Source organism: Amphiura filiformis, chromosome 10 (genome assembly GCF_039555335.1).
Source record: "Amphiura filiformis chromosome 10, Afil_fr2py, whole genome shotgun sequence".
Lineage (NCBI taxonomy): Eukaryota > Metazoa > Echinodermata > Ophiuroidea > Amphilepidida > Amphiuridae > Amphiura > Amphiura filiformis.
The window spans coordinates 33961455-33981272 of record NC_092637.1 but is presented as its reverse complement, the minus strand read 5'-3'; the positions used below and the strand labels follow the sequence as shown (position 1 = coordinate 33981272).

The window sequence follows — 19818 nt, the reverse complement described above, 5'->3', positions numbered from 1 at the left end:
ATAAATTTTGAAGGTGGACCACATCGACTTTGGGCCCCTGAAAATGTTGAATTTGCAATAAATTTCATCTTCGTGAGGGCGCTGTTCGAAATGTAAATGAGTTGTGACCTCAATTTTTGGATATGCATTGTATTTATCCTATATATAGCATCAGTGATAACAAAAATAATTAATCTGAAAAAATGTGAATTTAGGGGGCTAAACTTGCCAGTTTACAAAACATTACATTTTTTTTGCATATTTAATGACCCCGTGACACAACGCGCAATTACAGAAATTTTTTGTTTTTTTTTTTTTGACAAATTGGGCATGCAGTTAGTGTGTATACAAAGTTTCAGACCTCTCTCATTTTATAAAGAAGGCACAGACTCCCAAAGATGAAATTTATTTAAAGGGCAACTTTGGGTCCAAATTTAGACCCCCTACTCCAACTTTAAATGGCTGCCACAGAAAATCTGTAAGAGATACAGACCTCAAATTGGCAGGTTTTTAATATTTTTACAGGTACAACATATGACTAAAATATAAAGCAAATCTGAGGGGGTCAGGTGGGGCGCCTCCTTGATTTCATATGGAATGACCCAGTATATCACCATGATCATGCAGTCACCTTAACGACAATGGCCTCTGACAATTTGTGGTTTTGGTTTTCAAAGCAGAATAACATTGATACTTTTATTCGCAAAACATTTAAATTTTAAGATATGCGACCCATCATTGTCATTGAATTGATTTGACACCATAACTGAAATATTTTTTGCGGTATGATTCTATGGAGGACAACCCACCAAGAATTATTAGCCCAGCAAACACAAGCCGTTTTACAGAATAAGTTAAAAATTGTGGGGTATATATTAAAGGATATAAAATAAAACGTAAACATTTTTGAAAACTTGCTGCAAATAATAATACTTATGTTGACAAAATATGGTTTTTGCAAAAATGTTTGCTAAATAATATTATTAAAGCCATAATGTACGATCTTATAATATGAATTTGGTTAATTTTTTTCAAACCTGATTTTTTGGCATATTTGCAATGTTTAGTTGTTTACACATGTCCCAACTTCCACCTAAATGGAATCATGCAGCCAAATTTGTTGTGTTTGTAAGTCAGCAGAGCAAAGTTCGACAAAATGTCATAATTCTTAAAATTATGACTTTATGTCCTCCTATAGAACTGCGTGTTAAACGGCCAAAATATCCAGTAGGGTTTCTTAACTTGTTATTTCAGCTCAAAATGGACAGAAACCCTTCCCTACAATTAACACTAGTATTATTTCAGCATTTTAAGTATAGAATAACAAAATTAAAATTTGAAGGAAATCGCACATTGACGATAACATTTTGACAACATTTTAAACTGTTGTTGTAGTGGGTTTTTTTATATTAAATTTAAGAATGTGTATTCATTACAAATGTTTTAAAAATATTTTCATGACCTTTATTTAACCCGGCACTTATGTTATTATAAATGTTTAGCACAAAACGTTTTTTTAAAAACACATTGTGTTTGGGTATGTAGGTTCTTATATTGATTTATTTGAAAAAATTTTTAATTTCTATGAAACTTTACACCATTTGGGACTTAGTAATTTTAATTAATTAATTAAAATTAATTAGTATTCGCATTTATTTGGAAGAGAAAGCATGCAGACAGGGAGGGACAGGGTTCACTAGGATCCACAACATGCTCATCTATCAGGGGCACAGTTCTGTAACCCATATACATTTGTACATTCATTGAATGACCTTTGAAAATTTGGGTACTAAAACTCATAATACTCTGCAACTTGAGTTCAAATTTTGTACTATGATTGTTTAATTGAGGTTTTTAAACTATGTCATTGGGATGAGGCTGTTGTGGTCCAACGTTTCATAGAAATGAAAATATATTTCAATTCTCATACTCACCACTTTTCAAAGAATTCTGATTTTTATATAAATTTACACCAGTGTTCCATAGCGTGATAATTCAGCAGAAGATCTGCAACTTCTGGTATAATTATACAAAACGTATTAATTTTGAAGAATTTTGAAGGATTGCAACAAAGATTGTTAATTTCTGCATTTAAACTATAGCTCAGTATAATTTTTTATGTCTAGTCTCTGGAAAGGTTCCAACAAAGTGTCAATGAATTAATGCTATAGACATGTACAATTATAGACTCGACTATACAGGAATCTGAAATGCAATGATCTTTGGCAAACGTTCCAATTACACAGCAAAAACGGTGTTTAACAATTAAAAAAATTTCCAAAAATATTATTTCTACTTTGTTTACTAAACATTGTGTCTGAATTTTAACTGAAATAGCCTGTTTGTCTGGAGCTCAATGAAATGTACGAATGTACGGGAAATGAGACATAGAAAACGATAATATATACATTTACGTATCACATACAATATTGAATTGAAACCAAATGAATTAAACTAAAGGAAACAATTAATAATAGCTAATAATATAGTAGTATATTAAATTAATTAGCTATTGCCATGTTATGCAATTATAATTCTCACAATTTGGTGCACATTTGTATATCTGTCTATATATATGGGCTTAATCCGAATCTATAGCATTTTCCTAAAGATGTGTATTATTTTATTAGGATTGGTAAATATCTGAAAATTAATATAATTTTATGCGAAACGAAATTCTTTAAAGTTAAAAGTCGAAATTCAACCAAATAGTAGTTTTCAACTCATTAACAGTTATGGTGTATCATAAAATTGACGATAAAATGGTGAGAAAATTGTTTAAAAACGGGCTAAAACGTACAAAAAATGCCTAAATTTTATAAATATATGGACAGTATCGGTTCTAAAAAGGTTCTAAAGTTGTCCTCTCAGGAGAACCTCTAGGGTTCTCTAAAGAACCAAATACTGAATTATTGGTTCCAAAACCATCGAAAATGGCCCCAAAAATGTGATACAGAACCGTTCTCCAAAATTAAACCTTTTTTAGAGGCCAAGGGAGGGTTCTCCTGAGAGAACAAAAAAGGTTCTATTTATAACCTCTATTTCTTAGAGTGAGGGGTGGGGGGGGGAAGACTTCTCACAGGAGGGGCAGCTCCTCAACGCCACTGCTTCAGATATACTTAGTAAATGAATGCATGATCTTATGACTTTGGTTAGTTTGACCATCACTAGGATCCACAACATGCTCATCTATCAGGGCACATTTCTTTAACCCCAATACAGTTGCACATTCATTGAATGACCTTTGGAAATTTGGGTACACAAACTCATACTCCGCAACTTGAGGTCAAATTTTGCTCTCTGATTGTTTAATTGAGGTAATTGAACTATGGCATTGGGATGAGGCCATTGTGGTCCATAGTGCATGGAATTAAGTACAAGTATGGAGACATGATTTGACGGAAATTATGGCTTTAATCATTAAATTGACACAATCTGAAACTGACAAAAATGGAACAAACACTCACCGTGTGATGACAATAATAGCACCAGCCCAAGCCACAAACCCGCACTCCTCAGCATGACTGCCATTTGTTTGGTCTTTTTCAAAACGCTTTATATTCAGGTTATCTCCAAAATATAGTTATTCCTCAGCTCCATACAAATCCTCATTCACCATGTGCACCCAGTCCCAAGAGGTTGACTGCTTCCCTCACAAGAAATTCAGCAAACCTATCCCGTGTATCTTAATCTGCAGTAAGATAATTCGGTAAACTCTTAGGCTTTTATATTTTCCTGATATTAAAAGTAATAGAAACATCGGGAGATATACTAATATCATCAATTTGATGGAAGGACATTCCGTTATCTTACTTCCATTCTGTATAAAAATGTCTATCAATTGGCTGCATATGTTAACTATTTGTTTCTTTCTTCCAGAAGCAAAATAGAATTCCTCTATAAAGTTTTATGTTTCACTTATTTCCCTGGTATTATCCGATATAGTGATCGATTGCAGTTGCTTCAGCATGCAGTCATGTCAATGTACCAAACCACATTTTATCATGTTTTATAACTCCTCCAAGAAATGTTTGGAGTCCGCATTCATCATGCTCATACTGCACTAGATCGTGCTTGCTCGTCTGATCAACAATTCAACATTATTTTATGAATTCCGTCAATTCCGTATATTAGATACTTTTCCTCTTTAGAAATTGCTGATGGCAAAGACATAAATAGTTATAAATAATGGTTTCCAAAGTAAACAAGTTTATTGAGGTAAAGTGGTTCCTTCGAGTTGGTTTTGATTCCGATTCCAAACGGTATAGAATCTGAATTACCTTTTAAAAGTAGCCGCGGTGATACACATACATCTATAAATTTCGTATAAACGCTTGAAAGGACCATCCAGCGAATTGCGAAACTGCGAAAGTATTCCAGAGGTAGAAAGGTTCCACACCATCGGTGTTGTCAAGTTTGTAAGTTTTTTTTACGTCAGCAGGAATATCACTTCAGTTTGTCAGCATGACAAGAAATAATCTGCAGAACACTCGGATTTAGTCCAGTTTCCTTTATTGCTATTTTATTATTTCCTGTCCAAAGCACTGGACTGCACTATATAATCCACGATTTTATCCCAAAGTTATATGTTACACTTTTGTGCAAAATTAAGATATAGGCCTAGTGCTTTCCGCATTGAGTTGCACTGTACTGGAGCGCCAAAATTGTAACACCAGCATCACAGACTCGGGTTTACACACTAAATCGCTCTGACCGGTTTCACAATGTTCATGATGTTGCTGAATTTAAACGTATTGTGTAAGCAAGCAAGCAACCTCCAACATGTCCATCCAATTCCTCGCGTGCCGCCTCCGTTTTCAACCGAGTGGGCGTAGAAAGTATATTATTTTTCCAAGCAAAGATAGACAAATAATCTGTAACATTTGGCATCAAATCAATCAAATCCGCAGCTTTCAAAAAACATACATACGAGTAATATAACGCAGAAAAGTTTTCTTATCCGAAACTGTCCATGATGATTATCATGATGTGAGAAGCTTGAAGTTTACCGCCAATGAACTGGCCCTGTTTTTAATGTCACAAATTTAAAGTTCCATGATGGAATCACCATATTAAATGCCCACCTCTACACATGTAATACAACAAAATACCATACAAGATCGCGCTTTGTAAAGATTTTGTTTTACAAACGAGCCAAGTCCAAGTCAATACGAACTCGTTCACGTTTTGCGGATTGAAGCACGGTATTCAATCAGACAGCAAAACATTTGGCAACAGTCTTGCCTTGAGTTTGAACTTTCCGGGCAATTGAATGCCTATACCTTTTATTTCTTATTTAACCTCCTACCTGCGGATGAATGCCCATACAAATGAAAGATCATGATGGTAGATTCGCAGCAAACACGGCAATGGTAAAAACGTTGTTAGGCTATAATGTGTTATTAACGCGTTTTGGGTTGGGTCAAAACAATGTCATGAAAACGGACTACAACAACATGTTTAAAAATGTTGTCAAAATGTTAAAGGGGCATTTCGCGATCCACAGCCTCATCCCCCCACTTTTCCCAAAAAAAGTTGAGATTTTTACACCACTGGATACCTCTGGCTACATAGGTGTATGTACCAAATAATTCTTGCAGATTAATTCGTTTGGCAAAAATATCGCCAAATTTGAATTTCGTTCTGGTGCACCAGAACGAAATTACAACACATTGTCTATGGAGCAGTGTAATACACATAATTATGCATAACTCGCAAACGCAAAATCGGAATCAACTGAAATAAGCTTTTTTCGTGGATAGGCTATCTACTGAAAAATGTCATAAAAAGAGAATGCTAGGATCACGAAATCCTTTACAGCAAGTTTTCAAAAATGTTTTTGAATGTTTTATACCCTTTATATAACATGTGATAACCCTATACTTTAAACTTTTCTGTAAAACGTTTTGTATTTGCTGGGTTCAAAGACCGTTATGGTCAAATTTTAAAAACAAAAACTGTGTGATCAAGTGATTTTTGAACACCATAATAATATTTAAATCCGTAAAGAGCTGTAAAGCTTCGCCTAATGGCGCACATGGGCTCCTTTTTGATAACTGGAATTTTAAGCAAAAACTAAAAGCATGCCCTCTCAATAAAACACGGGCACGGACCCTTAACCATGTTAACTTTTGTACGTTACTCTAAGGCAACGGAGCTATAATGTGCGCCATTGGGCGAATCTTTACGGTATATTGAATAGATCTTTATGTTATTTTGGTACAAAAACTTGCAAAAAGGCAAAAAGCGCAGACAATCTGGGCTATTACATTTTAAAATCCACCCTACCTCTGATTTTGGAGATATCTTCCACTGGGGAAGTATGAATTTCAAATGGAATGACTGCTTAAGGGGGCGAACTTCGCTATTCCGAATGGCAGCTCCATTTGGATTTCATATACCCGCTGAGAAAGATTCAACCTGAATCTACCACTGCAGAGGGAGGGCGAGTTTCAAACAGAGTTGGTACACTCCCCCGGGCCGGTGGAAGTTATTTCCATATTTCTCATACAGGTAGTGTAAATGAGCTACCTGAATGGGTGACTCCATTTGAAATCTACACTCCCTGTGTGCAGGGAGGTTTGAAAGGTTGTGTCTTTCATAGAGGGTGTGAATTCAGTGTGCAAAGAGTTAACTTTTCATTTTGTGCAAGATTGTGAACTTTTGGCAACTTGGCTCTGCCAACTTCACTTGTCAAAGAGAGTAGGTGTCTCATCCCCTCAGGCTGGGTTCAATGATACTGACAGAATACCCGTCGATTGATGACTCATTCGTGTACATCGCTATGCGTGGGGTATTAAACTCATTGATTGGTTTAAATAACTTCAGGCGTTGGTTGAACTCGTAAGGTCAAGGAAGGAAAATTGAAAATAGGATTCTGAAAATGAAGATATAAATGTACGTGCAATTTTAAATTTTAGACTTATAGTTTTATCGCAACAGGCGAATTGCGTGGTGCAAATTGCACTGCGATAGAGTGGCTTATTTTGAAAGAAAGAAAGACAGAAAGAAGGAAAGATAGGAAGAAAGAAAGCAAGAACGAGAAAGAAAGAAAGAAAGGAAGGAATGAAGGAAAGACGATAAGCCTATTTTCAAATTTCATCAAAATGAAACTGTTTTTAAGGTGTCTGATTAGCCGATGATTATAGCAGCTATAGTGTACTTCGCTCCCGTGTTTTGTTTCTTTGCTACATTTATGAATCTTTTCTTCAAATTTATGTTGACCAATGCGCTATTAATATCATTAGGCGTGTCCACATAATTTCCTGATCTGACCATTTTTAAAGGATAAATCAATATAATTCAAAATAACAGCAGATTATTAATAAATACATATCGTTTCTTGTCTTTCAAACACTATGCTATAAATATTATGTGTATGCTATTATCATACTAAATAGGAAATATCATTTTCGTGCAGATCGCGGAATTATGATTAGAGTCTCATTTCAACTACATAATTATTGTATAATTCTCAAGGAAGTGTCGAGCTAATAAGAAAAAAAAAATAAAAATGTTGCTTTTGCATATTTTCACAAATGTTACTATTTTACGGTGTCAATTTATAGCCAGCATTAAACATGTTACCCGGAGGGCATCATTTTGGTGGCTTTATCATGTGGCCAGGCCCGTACGCAGGGGTGGGGGTGGGGGGGTGCGACCGCACCTCCCCAAATTTGCAAAAGTATACAAAAAGTCCCAAAATGTCAGAATTTGCGAGCTTCGCGAGGAAAAAAAATAGGTTTTTTACGCTTTTTTGGTCAAAATAGGTCCAAATTTGGGGAAGAGAATCCACTTTTCACAAAATCGCCCCCCTTGGAAAAAAAAGTCCACTTTTTCAAAATCAGCACCCCCCAAAAAAAATCCTGCGTACGGGCCTGCATGTGGCTATTTCATCTGGAATTGCCCATTAAGCAGATTAAGTACAAAAATGAATGTTCCTCAAAATGCCCACATGACGATGTTTCCGAGTAAAATGCAAACAAAAAGTATTTATCATCGCATTTAGCCCTTCATAATGAATAACCTAATGCTCAATTCAAAATCAGTTTCAAATTTCTAGACACCACCTCCTGAAATTGTATAAAGAGGAAACGCTTTATTTAGCAACAGAAAAAAAAACACCTGTTCAATTATTGTGGCCTAAAATCGGGCAAAAGGAAAATGCACATTAGGGGGCTGGCATTTTCTTCGGAAGTGGGGGTCACAAAAATACTGGGGGGTCATAGAATTTTCAGACCAAAAATAGGGGGGGTTATAATTTTTTTAGCACCCAAAATAGGGGGGGTTATAGAATTATTAAGGGCTGGTGACTTAAAATTTTCGCGCGCTGCGCGCGCATTATGTAACTTCGAAGTCGAAATGTGCGTACAATCTATGCAAAATTTTTACACGCTCCGCGCGCCTTCTTTACACTTACAATAAAAATTTTACCGCGCTCCACACACTTTCTTCACTTTTAAGTTTTGACGCGCTCCGCGCCTTAGTTCCGGCAATGAATAATTTTTCTTGAGTCTGTGTAGTTGGAAGGGGGGGTCATAAAATTTTTCGACCCGCGATAGGGGGGTCGTAAAAAAATTTTGCCCGCGATAGGGGGGGTCATAAAAAAATTGACTCCGGTCACCGACATATTTGTGACCCCCCTTCCGAAGAAAATGCCAGCCCCCTTACAATTTTTTGATTTGTCACGGTATTCCGAAAATCGGACTATATTTTTGAGCAAACATTGCCATATTATTCACATACCCTCCTAATTCACCCTCTGGAAAGGAATCATGGTGCCGCCACTGTGTGGAAGCGATCCAATACTTTTCCCTTAGCAATTTAAGATCAGTTTAAGGCACCGCAACATTTCCTTAACTGGGTTTATGCGGTCTGGATGTCTGCCACAAGTAACAAGAAACGCATGAATAGCCTAACGTCAATCTGGGTTAATAAGAGGGCTACATAGGGGCCTAATCGTGAAATAATGTCATATGCTTAAGTTAATAGATTAAGGGTATTAGGTGGGGTTGTATATGGCAGTTTTGGTAACAACATTTAGAGCACTGGGTAAAAAACCGTTTGGTTAAAACATTTTACTCGACATTGGGTAAATTAATGTTACCCAACATTAGGTTATTTTCAAGAATTTACCCATGTAAATTATTCCCAAATTTAACATGTAAATTTTTACCCAGAGGATGATTTAAGGAAGCCCCATCATGCACTGTAAAAGTGTTATCACTAGAGTTTCAACTCCCACTTTACTTTTCAAATCCCATTGAACTCTGTGCAAAAGATGTTGTTTTAGAATTGCCCGTGTGTCAATTTTAGTTGGTCGATTTCAGATCTAAAGTGATGTATGCATGAAGGATAATCCACACCTTCTGTAGATAACATAAAATGTCAAATCGACCAACCTTTAGAAGGTGTTTTTATTGTAAACATATCTGTCCAAATTCAAATTTAACCATGCACGTGTGTATGCAGTAGGCGGGCAGTGGTGTGTGTTCACTCACACAGCTGTGCTAACCGCAAGACTTGCTGGGAAGTGCTTAAATCATCCTCTGATTTTTACCAAACCTCAGTCATTTTTACCAACCGCTGGGTATCATAACTCATGGGTTGAGCAATGAGCATAGGTTATTTTTACCCTATTGGGTAAAATTTACACAATATTAGGCTGAAAATAATCCAATATTGAGTGAACCAGTTCTTTAACCAGTGTTTTAACAGTGAACTACAAACATTAACAAAACAAAAATAACCGCAGTCCGCAGATCACATGTAGACTACCTGTCCACAGTTTACTACAGATGATTCAAAACTGTGTCTTGAATTCCAAAGCATACTTTTTGTGTATAAAAATGTATAATTCCATGAAGGGTACTAGGGGGTATAGAGGGTTTCTAAAAACACCCAAATAAAGAGATCAATTGAGAACCAAAAAAAGATTTAGAATTCCATTAAGGGAAGGGGTATGAACGTTTGGACAGTATTTATTGTGGGACATTAGAGCACATCAGACATATCGAATTGCATTCTGAATACGAAGAATGGCCTTCTGATGTCACTTAATTTAGATTTTTGAAATTCGCAATGTAATACACATTTTATGGCAAATCATTAAAAATTGATATTTTTGATATTTAACAGTACTCGAAGTAAACTTTATAAATCTGATGATTTCTACCTAAAGTGTATGTAGGTGGGATAAAAAGCCGACGATCAATTGAAAATTTTGACCTTTCGTATTGAAGATATGTATTTTTTCCCCCAAAACACCCAAAAAAATAGGTCTTTTGGGAAAAAAATCCATATCTTCAATATGAAAGGTCAAAATTTTCAATTGATCGTCTATTTTTCCTCCCAGCTACATACACTTTAAGACTATATCATTAAATTTATAAAATTTACTTCGAGGACTGTTATATCTCAAATGTGAAAAATATCAAATTTTAATAATTGGTCATAAAATTTGTATTATATCGTTAATTTCATAAAATGAAAATTATTTGATATCAGAAAGATATTCTTCGTATTCAGAGTGCAATTGATAGGTCTGATGTGCTCTCATGTCCCACAAAAATGCTGTCGAAACGCTCATTCAGTTCCCTTAAGAAGTACCCTGCCCAATTTTGTGCCTATTTTTGCATTTTTCTCAAAAATTATAGCGCATTGGTGACAAGTAAGATATGTATATAATAGGGGCAAGGACTACAATTACTGCACTGGAAATTTTATTTCAGCACAGACAACAGTTGTAGAGTTACAGTCAAAAATGAGGGAAAACCAATATTTGATCAATAAATCAATAACTACTTGCCTTGAGTTGCTGAATTTTCAGTACAGTAATTGTAGTCCTTGCCCCTATAACATACATATCTTACTTGTCACCAATGCGCTATAATTTTTGAGAAAAATGCAAAAATAGGCACAAAATTGGCCAGGGGTGTAGTACCCCCTTAAGGGTATAGAGGATTTCTATAACAGAAATAAAAAGTTGGAATTCTCCAATTACATGATTACTAACAAAACAACAATCTGCATGGAATTCCAATAACCTCTTAATTTCCTTCAGACTTACTTATCAAACGTGCGAATGATATCTGGCCAAGCAAAGGCAGGATAGGCTGGAATTCCGTGCTCTAGATACCACCAAAAGTCAGGATTTCTGGTGTCCTCTATAGGGGTGCAACACTTTTCTGGAATAGTCCTTCTCGGGGTCCCTGAGCTTCCCTGTCAATATCAGTATTTTTTCTGATTTACAAGAATTTCCTAAATCATGCATGGGAATGAAAATTTACCATATGTATTGAACTTGAAGATTTACATGAATATAGTTCTAAGCTGTAACACTAGCTTCATGATATAGGCTAGGCGTATTAATCGGAGGGGGGAGGGGTTGTTCTACTTTAGCACCATATCTCGCCATTCTAGCTTTATAATGGCAATATTTTTTTCGCGTGTATTTTTCATGTCTCCTAAAGGTGCTGGATTAACTATTATCAAGATTTTTTCCAACCCCATCCCCGTGTCAAAAAGAAATCTACGGCTGATGTTCCATATTGCCTTAAAATAATAAACATGTATGATCATGATTATGATGAATTGGCGATTGCTAAGTTCAAATGTTCTTGAAACTGTGACATCCCCTTAAGGTAAAGTGTGATATACTGTAGGGATATTTCGCGCAATTCATCAGGTGCCGATTGTTGAAACATTAGTCTTCGTCACAGATCTTATCAATGAACTTCAGGATCATGTTAAGTCCGTATAAAATTTTCAGTTTTGGTTCTCGTCCATGCAGAGGATTTTCATAAATTGATGAGGGTCATGAGGGTGGAGGTGATTTTTAGCACGGTAGTTTTCAGTCTTTTCCAACAGTGCTAGAGGCAGTGGCGTAACTAGGGGGTGGGGGAAGGGGGGAAGGGGCAACGTGCCCGGGCACCAAATTGACCAATTCAGCAAAATTCAAAATTTTCAGCATTTCAGCACAAAAATCAATTGAAATAACATTTTAAGACCGATATTCAACTTCTAGTGACCAAAATTAATTAGTGTTAGGCCTTATTTGTCCAATTGTTTCAAGATTGGGTGGGGGGGCGTCTAAGAAATTCTGGGGGGGGGGTAGGGGCGCCAATTTTGTTTCTTGCCCCGGGCGCTACCAACCCCAGTTACGCCACTGGCTAGAAGAAAGGAGGCCCTTTAGCCTTTTTTTCCAAATGTGAGATTCTGAGTGATAAACCCCCTATAGTCACATATGATCATTTCAGTCACTGTACTCCCTGTTTGTTAGCTTCCCAAATGATTTTAACTCGGGCGTTCGCGAAACTGATATATTCTAAAATCAGAATTGTTCAGTATTTTTAATCAGATATGCATTTAATAAATGAAATGAGTGAATAACAGTTATAAAATGTCCTTGATACTGTCCAAATTTAAGGTTTCTTCTAAAGTGATTGAAAAAAAACCAAAACTTAACTCGACCCAAGATTTCTGATTTTTTAGGTCGGTCTCTGAGGGCAACCATTTTTTGCCTTATTTGTGTACAAAAAAAAAATACATAAAAATTAATGCACTCAAGACGTCAAGATTTTTTCAATAATAATTATTGCCTTTATTACAAACTGCACTGTACATTGTATATTATAATATAATACAGTATTCAGCCACCTTCATATATAAAATTATAAGGAAGAATCTAAGCTATTCCAGTTGAAACCCATACCCGCCATGACCTTAAGCTTTCACACAATGAGTGTGATTTTCAAAAGGGGTTACCTGAATGGGTGACTCCATTTGAAATCTACACTCCCTGTGTACTTGTAGAAGATTAACTTCATTACGGTTATGTCTTCCATGGGAGGGGGGGATGCATTAACACTGGAATAGCCCGCTTTTCAAGCCGGTAGAGTACCCACAGATACATTAAATCGGTTTTTCATTTTAGCAAGTAACACACCTTGACTGCTCAGTGCCAGAAGTGGGTAAGTGCACTAGCTGCCTGTGAACATTTAGCAATTTACACACAGTATATTGTACTCATCTACACAAGGCAGCTATTGCACTTACCCACTTCTGACACTGGGCAATCGACCTGCTTTCTAGGAACCAATTAAATAGATGTAGGCATTTATTTGTTATAATAATTTAGTTTATGCATATTTCGACTGCTCTGTGCCAGAAGTGGGTTGATAACTGCCATGTGTAGATGAGTACACTATACTGTGTGTAAATTGCCAAATGTTCACAGGGCAGCTATTGCTCTTTAATACCCACTTCTGGCACGGAGTAGTCGATTTGTGACCTGAAAGTGAAGAAAATTAAGAGCCGAAGTTGATAAAATGGTAACAGGTTCATAGTCTGAAGGGTCATTAGTCCGAATATCCAAGTAATAAGGGGTGCTACAAACCCTAATCCTTACCCTAACTCACATCCTAACCCTTTTACTCACCCGTCATCCTAATCCAAAATGCCATAAATCCCAATTTCAACCCTTTTCAGACTAATGACCCTTAAAGAGGAAGCCCCATCAGAGCTCTTCTTTCAGTTCTTCTGGGGTGAACCAAACCTGCCTAGTTATCAAATTAATCAGTGAAAAGGTTATCTCTGATTTAACAGGTGCTAATTGATGCAATAACATTAAAATATCAATTATAGCACCTGTGAAATTCAGAGATAACCTTGTCACTGATTAATTTGATAACCAGGCCGGTTTGGTTCACCCCAGAAGAACTGCTCTGGTGGGGCTTCCTCTTTAAACAGGCTGTTCCCAATCAATCAAACCTTTTTGGACCTGCCATATTTGAGAAATTGTGTGTACATAATACTTGTGATCAGTATTGGTCTATTCCAGCTGAAATGCATACACCCCGTATGGAAGCCACAACTTTAATCTCTCACATAGGGATTACCAGGCATGAGACTGCACTTTCCTAACAAAACTAAAAATGTGTGTGAAATTGGGCAAAAAGTACCAAAAACAGACTGAAATTAAATAAAGTTGCGGAAATTTTGACAAAAAACAAATAAACTGAATTCAGTTCTCATGCCTGCAATAGTGAACTTCAAATGGAGCTACCTGAATGCGTCTCCATTAGAAATCTACACCCCATATCTGGGAGATTAAGAGCATGTCTTATATAAGCATGATAGGGGGTGTATCATTATGGATTTCAACTGGAATACCCCAGCTGATCTATTTTATGATAAACATTTGATATATAAAAAATGGTTCAAAAACAATTAAGATGCATACTGCATCTAGTAAAATATAAAATTATACATCTTTTGTCAAAGAAAAATCTGTACAAATGGATTAAAGAGTTTGCTTAAATTATTCTAATAGTAATAAAAAGCAATATACATTTTAATAATAGTCTATCTACAAAAGAGTTGATTAAATAATATAATTTAAATTAAAATAGTTTTAGATTATAATCTGATATGAAATAAGGATTACTAAGTATATTTAAAGTGACATATTTAAAAATGGGCTATTTCACTCGAAATCCATACCCATTATGGAAAACAAGACCTTAATCTCCCATACAGGGAGTGTGAATTTCAAATGGAGTTACCTGAATGGGTGTCTCCATTTGAAATCTGTACTCCCTGTGTGGGAGATTTGTGACACGATCTGGTCCATGGGGGCCAAAGGAGGCATTTTGAAAATTGAGTTACTATAATTATTACATTATACTTGCAATTGGCTTTCATTTAATGAAAACACCAAAGGCCTAGCATACTTGGTTATGAAATTATGAAGTTTTTATGTCTATTTTCTTATGTATTTTATTGTTTTTTACTCCTTATTTTTACCTATATATCTCAGTTTCAAATTTTCCGCCTTTGGCCCCCATGGACCAGATCGTGTCACATTTAAGATCATGTCTTTCATAGGGGTGTATGGATTTCAACTGAAATAGCCCAAAATGGCAAGCACCATTAACGACTGGCAAAACACTCAATTCAAATCAAAATAATAATGAAACTCCTTTTTGAAGACTACAATTCAAAAATCAAAGCTCTCATTTTGTTTTATAACTAAACTCCTGGATATGTACTGCATATTTGTTTCAACATATTTCGCCAAAGTGACAAAGTTGTAGGGAAAAATGATGCAGTTTCCCAAATTTACATACCAATCTCCGAACCATTATATATAAAGCATTGCGTGTGATCCAATCACATTTTATTACCTATTAACACACGGATGCAAATGCAGGTCATTAATATCTCACAATTGACCGCAAAGTGCATAATTGTTTCAATCTTGCACATAAAAGACCCGTGTTTGTGCATTGTTTCTTAACATGCAAACAAGCTACCGTAACTGCCGCTAGCAGGCATTTAAAACAAAAACAAAATTATGTTATCAACTCCTTTTGAGCTTTTACAGTTGCAAATTAGATGAATTAAGCACTGGGTATTACAATGTACGCTTGAATGGTTCAATGCACATGACTTTCAAATTGTTATAATTCAAGACTGGAGTGGAGAGGCCAATATTCGAAAATTCAACAAATAATATAGCTGCTTTATTACTCGCTACAAGCAGCACTATAATTCCATTAGTGTTTTGTTTTGGCAATAAAATACTCAGAAATGAAAATTTTCAATGATACAATTCTATCAGAGACACCCTGCATCAAGTCGTCGTGTTAAAAAAATTCCACCCAATTCACACACATCTTTACAAAGCTTCTCAGTTTACCTCACTTAGGAAAATGGCACCTCTGGTAATATAATTTAAAATTAGAAAAATCTTGCCAAAGCAATGAAAATTAAAAACTGTTTTACAGGTTCGACTTACCCAGGTTTTGCGTTTTGGTTGAATTTCTTTTATTATTTTGCTAAAATCATCCATAGTTTTGGCCAAAAAAGAAATCAGATTTTCAAGCTTCTGGTGATATTTTAGGGTCACTTTAGCTTCCGGGAAAAAAAATTCTGACAGACCAACCCTACTTGAAAAGTTAAAAACAGGGTTTTGTCCCATAAAATTAATATAATCATGCTACATGTACTTTGGAAATACTCAACCTTAAAAGTTTGATTTCTGACGTCACTGCCGCTACCTATCAGAGGTCCACTTTTGAAGCCCATGTGTGAGAATTCAAAATTGCATGTTTCCTACAGCATTATGAATGGGCTATTTACAAAATAAAGTGTATTCCAAAGTAATTCTGATTTTGCAGACCACATATCCTGATACAGCCCCCTCTTGGTGTTTCACTTAGCCTTTTTGATGCATGGTCGTATGCAACAACGTGAGGGCAGCATCACAGATAAGAAACAGCCCATATATTATATATATCCTATATATAATATAGCTGCAGAACTCCAAGCCAAGTTTGGGGAAGTTACATGTTCACCAGCTGTTGCGACATTAAAAAACATTAACTGAAATAAAAGCATTGAAAATGCCCAACCACATTGCATATTTGACACCCGCTCTAACATAATGAGCACAAAGTCAACAAAATGACTTTTTGAGATATATAATATATTTGAAATCTTAACCTCAAAGTTTTAAAATCATACCAATCATATACCAGGTACTTTTAGTTATGACACAATTTCCTTTTTTCAATACATTGACATATTGTAACACTTACACTTTAGTTATACCACTGAAAATTATTATTACATGAGAGGTACCATATTTTTCCATTAAGCACCCAGGGTGCTTCAGTCATTTTATATGGGCAGTTATGTTTTACATTGTTTTCATAATTATATGTAAAAATGTCCGCAATTTTTTTCTGAATAATAGCCCAATTTCGCCAAACTCTAGCAAAATATTTACCCCCCACCAAAAGAATGTTGGTAAAGCGATGGGTCCAAATTTCTTGAAACATTGGTATCTGGATGGGTCCGCTTTCAAACTCTATCCAAACCAAACTTGAGTACCCTCCCACTAAACATAGAGGAACATATCCGATACCATGTGGGTGCACTGATACAGCAGGTGTATCTCACAGGGCTGACTCCCTCTTCACCCTTGGGGCTGTGGTAAGTGGATTGTTTTCCTGCAAAAAGAAAGAAAACAAATGAACAGTATTATAAAAATGGGTTACAAAAGCTCAGATGACAAATTAATTTCAGACAAACCAAGTGTTTCCTGTAGGATGTGTACATTTTGTTTTGGGAGCAGTTTTACTGCAATTTTTTTTTCGTGTGTGAAATCCAAGCAAAAAATGACAAATTTTGTTTGAAGATTTGGTCTCACCACAGAATTAAAACCAAAGAACCAGGACTCGACCGCCATCTTGATACAGGCATGGAGCAAAAATTGGGGGTTTTCGGTTTCCCTCGGAATGCGCTCGAGGCATTCGTGTTATACAAGCGTGACATGGATGATGGGCGCATTTGAGAGACGCACTTGATGCGACCTGCATGCGAGTACCAAGACGCTTCAGATGAGACGCAGAATTGTTTTCGTTCGTCTCCGCGACACCGTCGGCAAGGACCCGAATACCCCAATTTTCTCCCCATAGCTGATGGCACGATTGTACGTGGCGGTATAGGGAGTCCCGGTTCTCCTTCTTCAATTCTGTGGGTCTCACACATTTTTTAATACAAGAAATATGAAATCACTAAATGTGATGCGATCAAGCTAAATGAGTCTGATGTCGAGCAAAATCAAAACTCAGTTTTCAATTTCATTACATGAGCCAATCACAGAGCTTTTTTGCTGAAAACTCTATTAAAATTGGACTTACAGTTCCAGAGATATTGCCATTTCAGTGTTACTCAGATCAATAAAATACAAAGGAAGTTGAATACTATTATTGGCTTTATCTCCAAATCAATATTCCCGACATCCAACTCATTTTGCTTGATCGCATCACAAATATCCTATGAAAATCAATATATACAGTGTGCTGTTTGGGGCTTATGTTATGGTGCAGCTAATTACGTAACATAATTCTAGTTTAAGAGGGCTCAGAGCATTAGAGTCAAGCGGTAGCATGACCAGCAAGTTTTTAAAAAAAAACGACTGATAAAGAAGATTAAACAGATGCACCGCGGACTATATTTACACGAAACAAAACGCTATTGTTCTATGATATTTTTAAGCTGGGTACAAAATATATCTAAAACCATGCTAAATCTTATTTACTGTCCAAAGTGTAATATTTTAATAACTCATTAATTCAAAAAGTTACACCAATCTTACAGTCAATCCGATTGTTTGATAATAAACAAACATTCTTGTATTATTTCACGCGGTATTTCATAGCCAAAATTAGTGTAAAATCATAGCTAATCATACTGATATCCAGAATCTTTCGTCACTGCTACAGCCATACATGGCTGCCACTGTCGCACTACTTTTTGAGATTCACTTTCAAAATATACCCTAGCCTTTTCCTGGATACCCTACATACAAATTCTGGATCCCATTCGCCAAAAAATCAAGTTTTTCACAATTCTTTTATTCTTTCCGGACCACAGCATACATTCATATTAATAAATACTCCACTTTCACACGTCGTTATATCGGGCCGTCCCCGTGGCGAAGTGGTTAAGGCCATGGACTTCTAATCCACTTATTAAGTTTTGCCCAAGTTGAAACTTCCCACCACCTTTTTTAAATGTTTTATTAACCAATTTATTGTCATAAATCAAGAATAACACCATTTCGAACATCCATTGCTATTGTGATATTATATTTGTTTCATCAAACAAACATGTTTGATTTTTTATTCACATTTAGGCCTAGGCCTAGGGCCTACTTTCACCATCCAGATGCTTTTACCATGCTTGACTATCATGATATCTTCGTCATTTAAAACACATTTATCAGTGGCTCTGTTCACAGCTCAGACTGAAATTATATTTGGAATAAATATTATAAATTATCACAAATTAAAATCACAAACAGCGAAAGATCGCCAACAACTGCCGCTGAATATTATTATCCAACTAGATTTCCCCACAGGGCTATAAAGAACCACAAACCGCGAAATTTGGATATATACTAGATTGCCCTGCAGGGCTATAAAGAATCACACACCACGAAATATGGATATCTAACAAGCTTAAACTATAAATTAGCTTACGATAGAGGGCAGGGCTTGATATGGGAAATTAAAATCACAAACCGCGAAAGATCGCCGAAAACCGCCGCTTAATAGGGATATCCAACTAGCAGGGCTACAAAGAACCATAAACCGCGCAATTTGGATATCCAGCCAGATTTCCCACAGGCCTATCGATTATAAAGAACCACAAACCGCGAAATATGGATATCCAACAAATTAAGACCACAAACCGCGAAAGATCAACAACAACTGCCGCTCAATATTGATATCCAACTAGATTGCCCGCAGGGCTATAAAGAACCACAAACCGCGGAATTTCGATATGCAACTATTGCCCCACAGGGCTTCAAAGAACCACAAGCCACGAAATATGGATATCCAACAAGCCAGATTATAAAGAACCACAAACCGCGAAATATGGATATCCAACAAATTTTAATTAAAAGACCACAAACCGCGAAAGATCAACAACAACTGCAGCTCAATATTGATATCCAACTAGATTGCCCCGCAGGGCTATAAAGAACCACAAACAGCGAAATTTGTATATGCAACTAAATTGCCCCACATGGCTACAAAGAACCAGAAACCACGAAATATGGATATCAAACAAGCTTAAACTATAAATTAGCTCCCGATAGAGGGCAGGGCATGATGAAAACCACAAACCACGAAAGATCGCCGACAACCGCCGCGTAATAGGAATATCGAACTAGGTTGCCCCGCAGGGCTACAAAGAACCACACACATTAAAACACGATTATATTGCCTACTCGGGGCATTTAGACGCTTCCGTAGTATAGGC

General features: G+C 36.2%; 2 protein-coding genes across 2 annotated transcripts in view; both read right to left on the bottom strand.

Annotated features, from left to right (window-relative positions):
* Positions 1-5179, bottom strand: part of LOC140162776 (IgGFc-binding protein-like) — a 41419-nt gene extending 36240 nt beyond the window's left edge. The window contains exon 1 of the mRNA XM_072186074.1: positions 3447-5179. Coding sequence (XP_072042175.1) covers positions 3447-3510 — 64 coding nt within the window. The 5' untranslated portion in view covers positions 3511-5179. The remainder of the gene's footprint in view (positions 1-3446) is intronic.
* Positions 5180-15853: 10674 nt separating this feature from the next.
* LOC140162771 (rho GTPase-activating protein 19-like) overlaps positions 15854-19818 on the bottom strand; it is a 36166-nt gene continuing 32201 nt past the window's right edge. Inside the window, exon 12 of the mRNA XM_072186064.1 lies at positions 15854-16994. Within this exon, the coding sequence (XP_072042165.1) occupies positions 16941-16994 (54 nt within the window). The 3' untranslated portion in view covers positions 15854-16940. The remainder of the gene's footprint in view (positions 16995-19818) is intronic.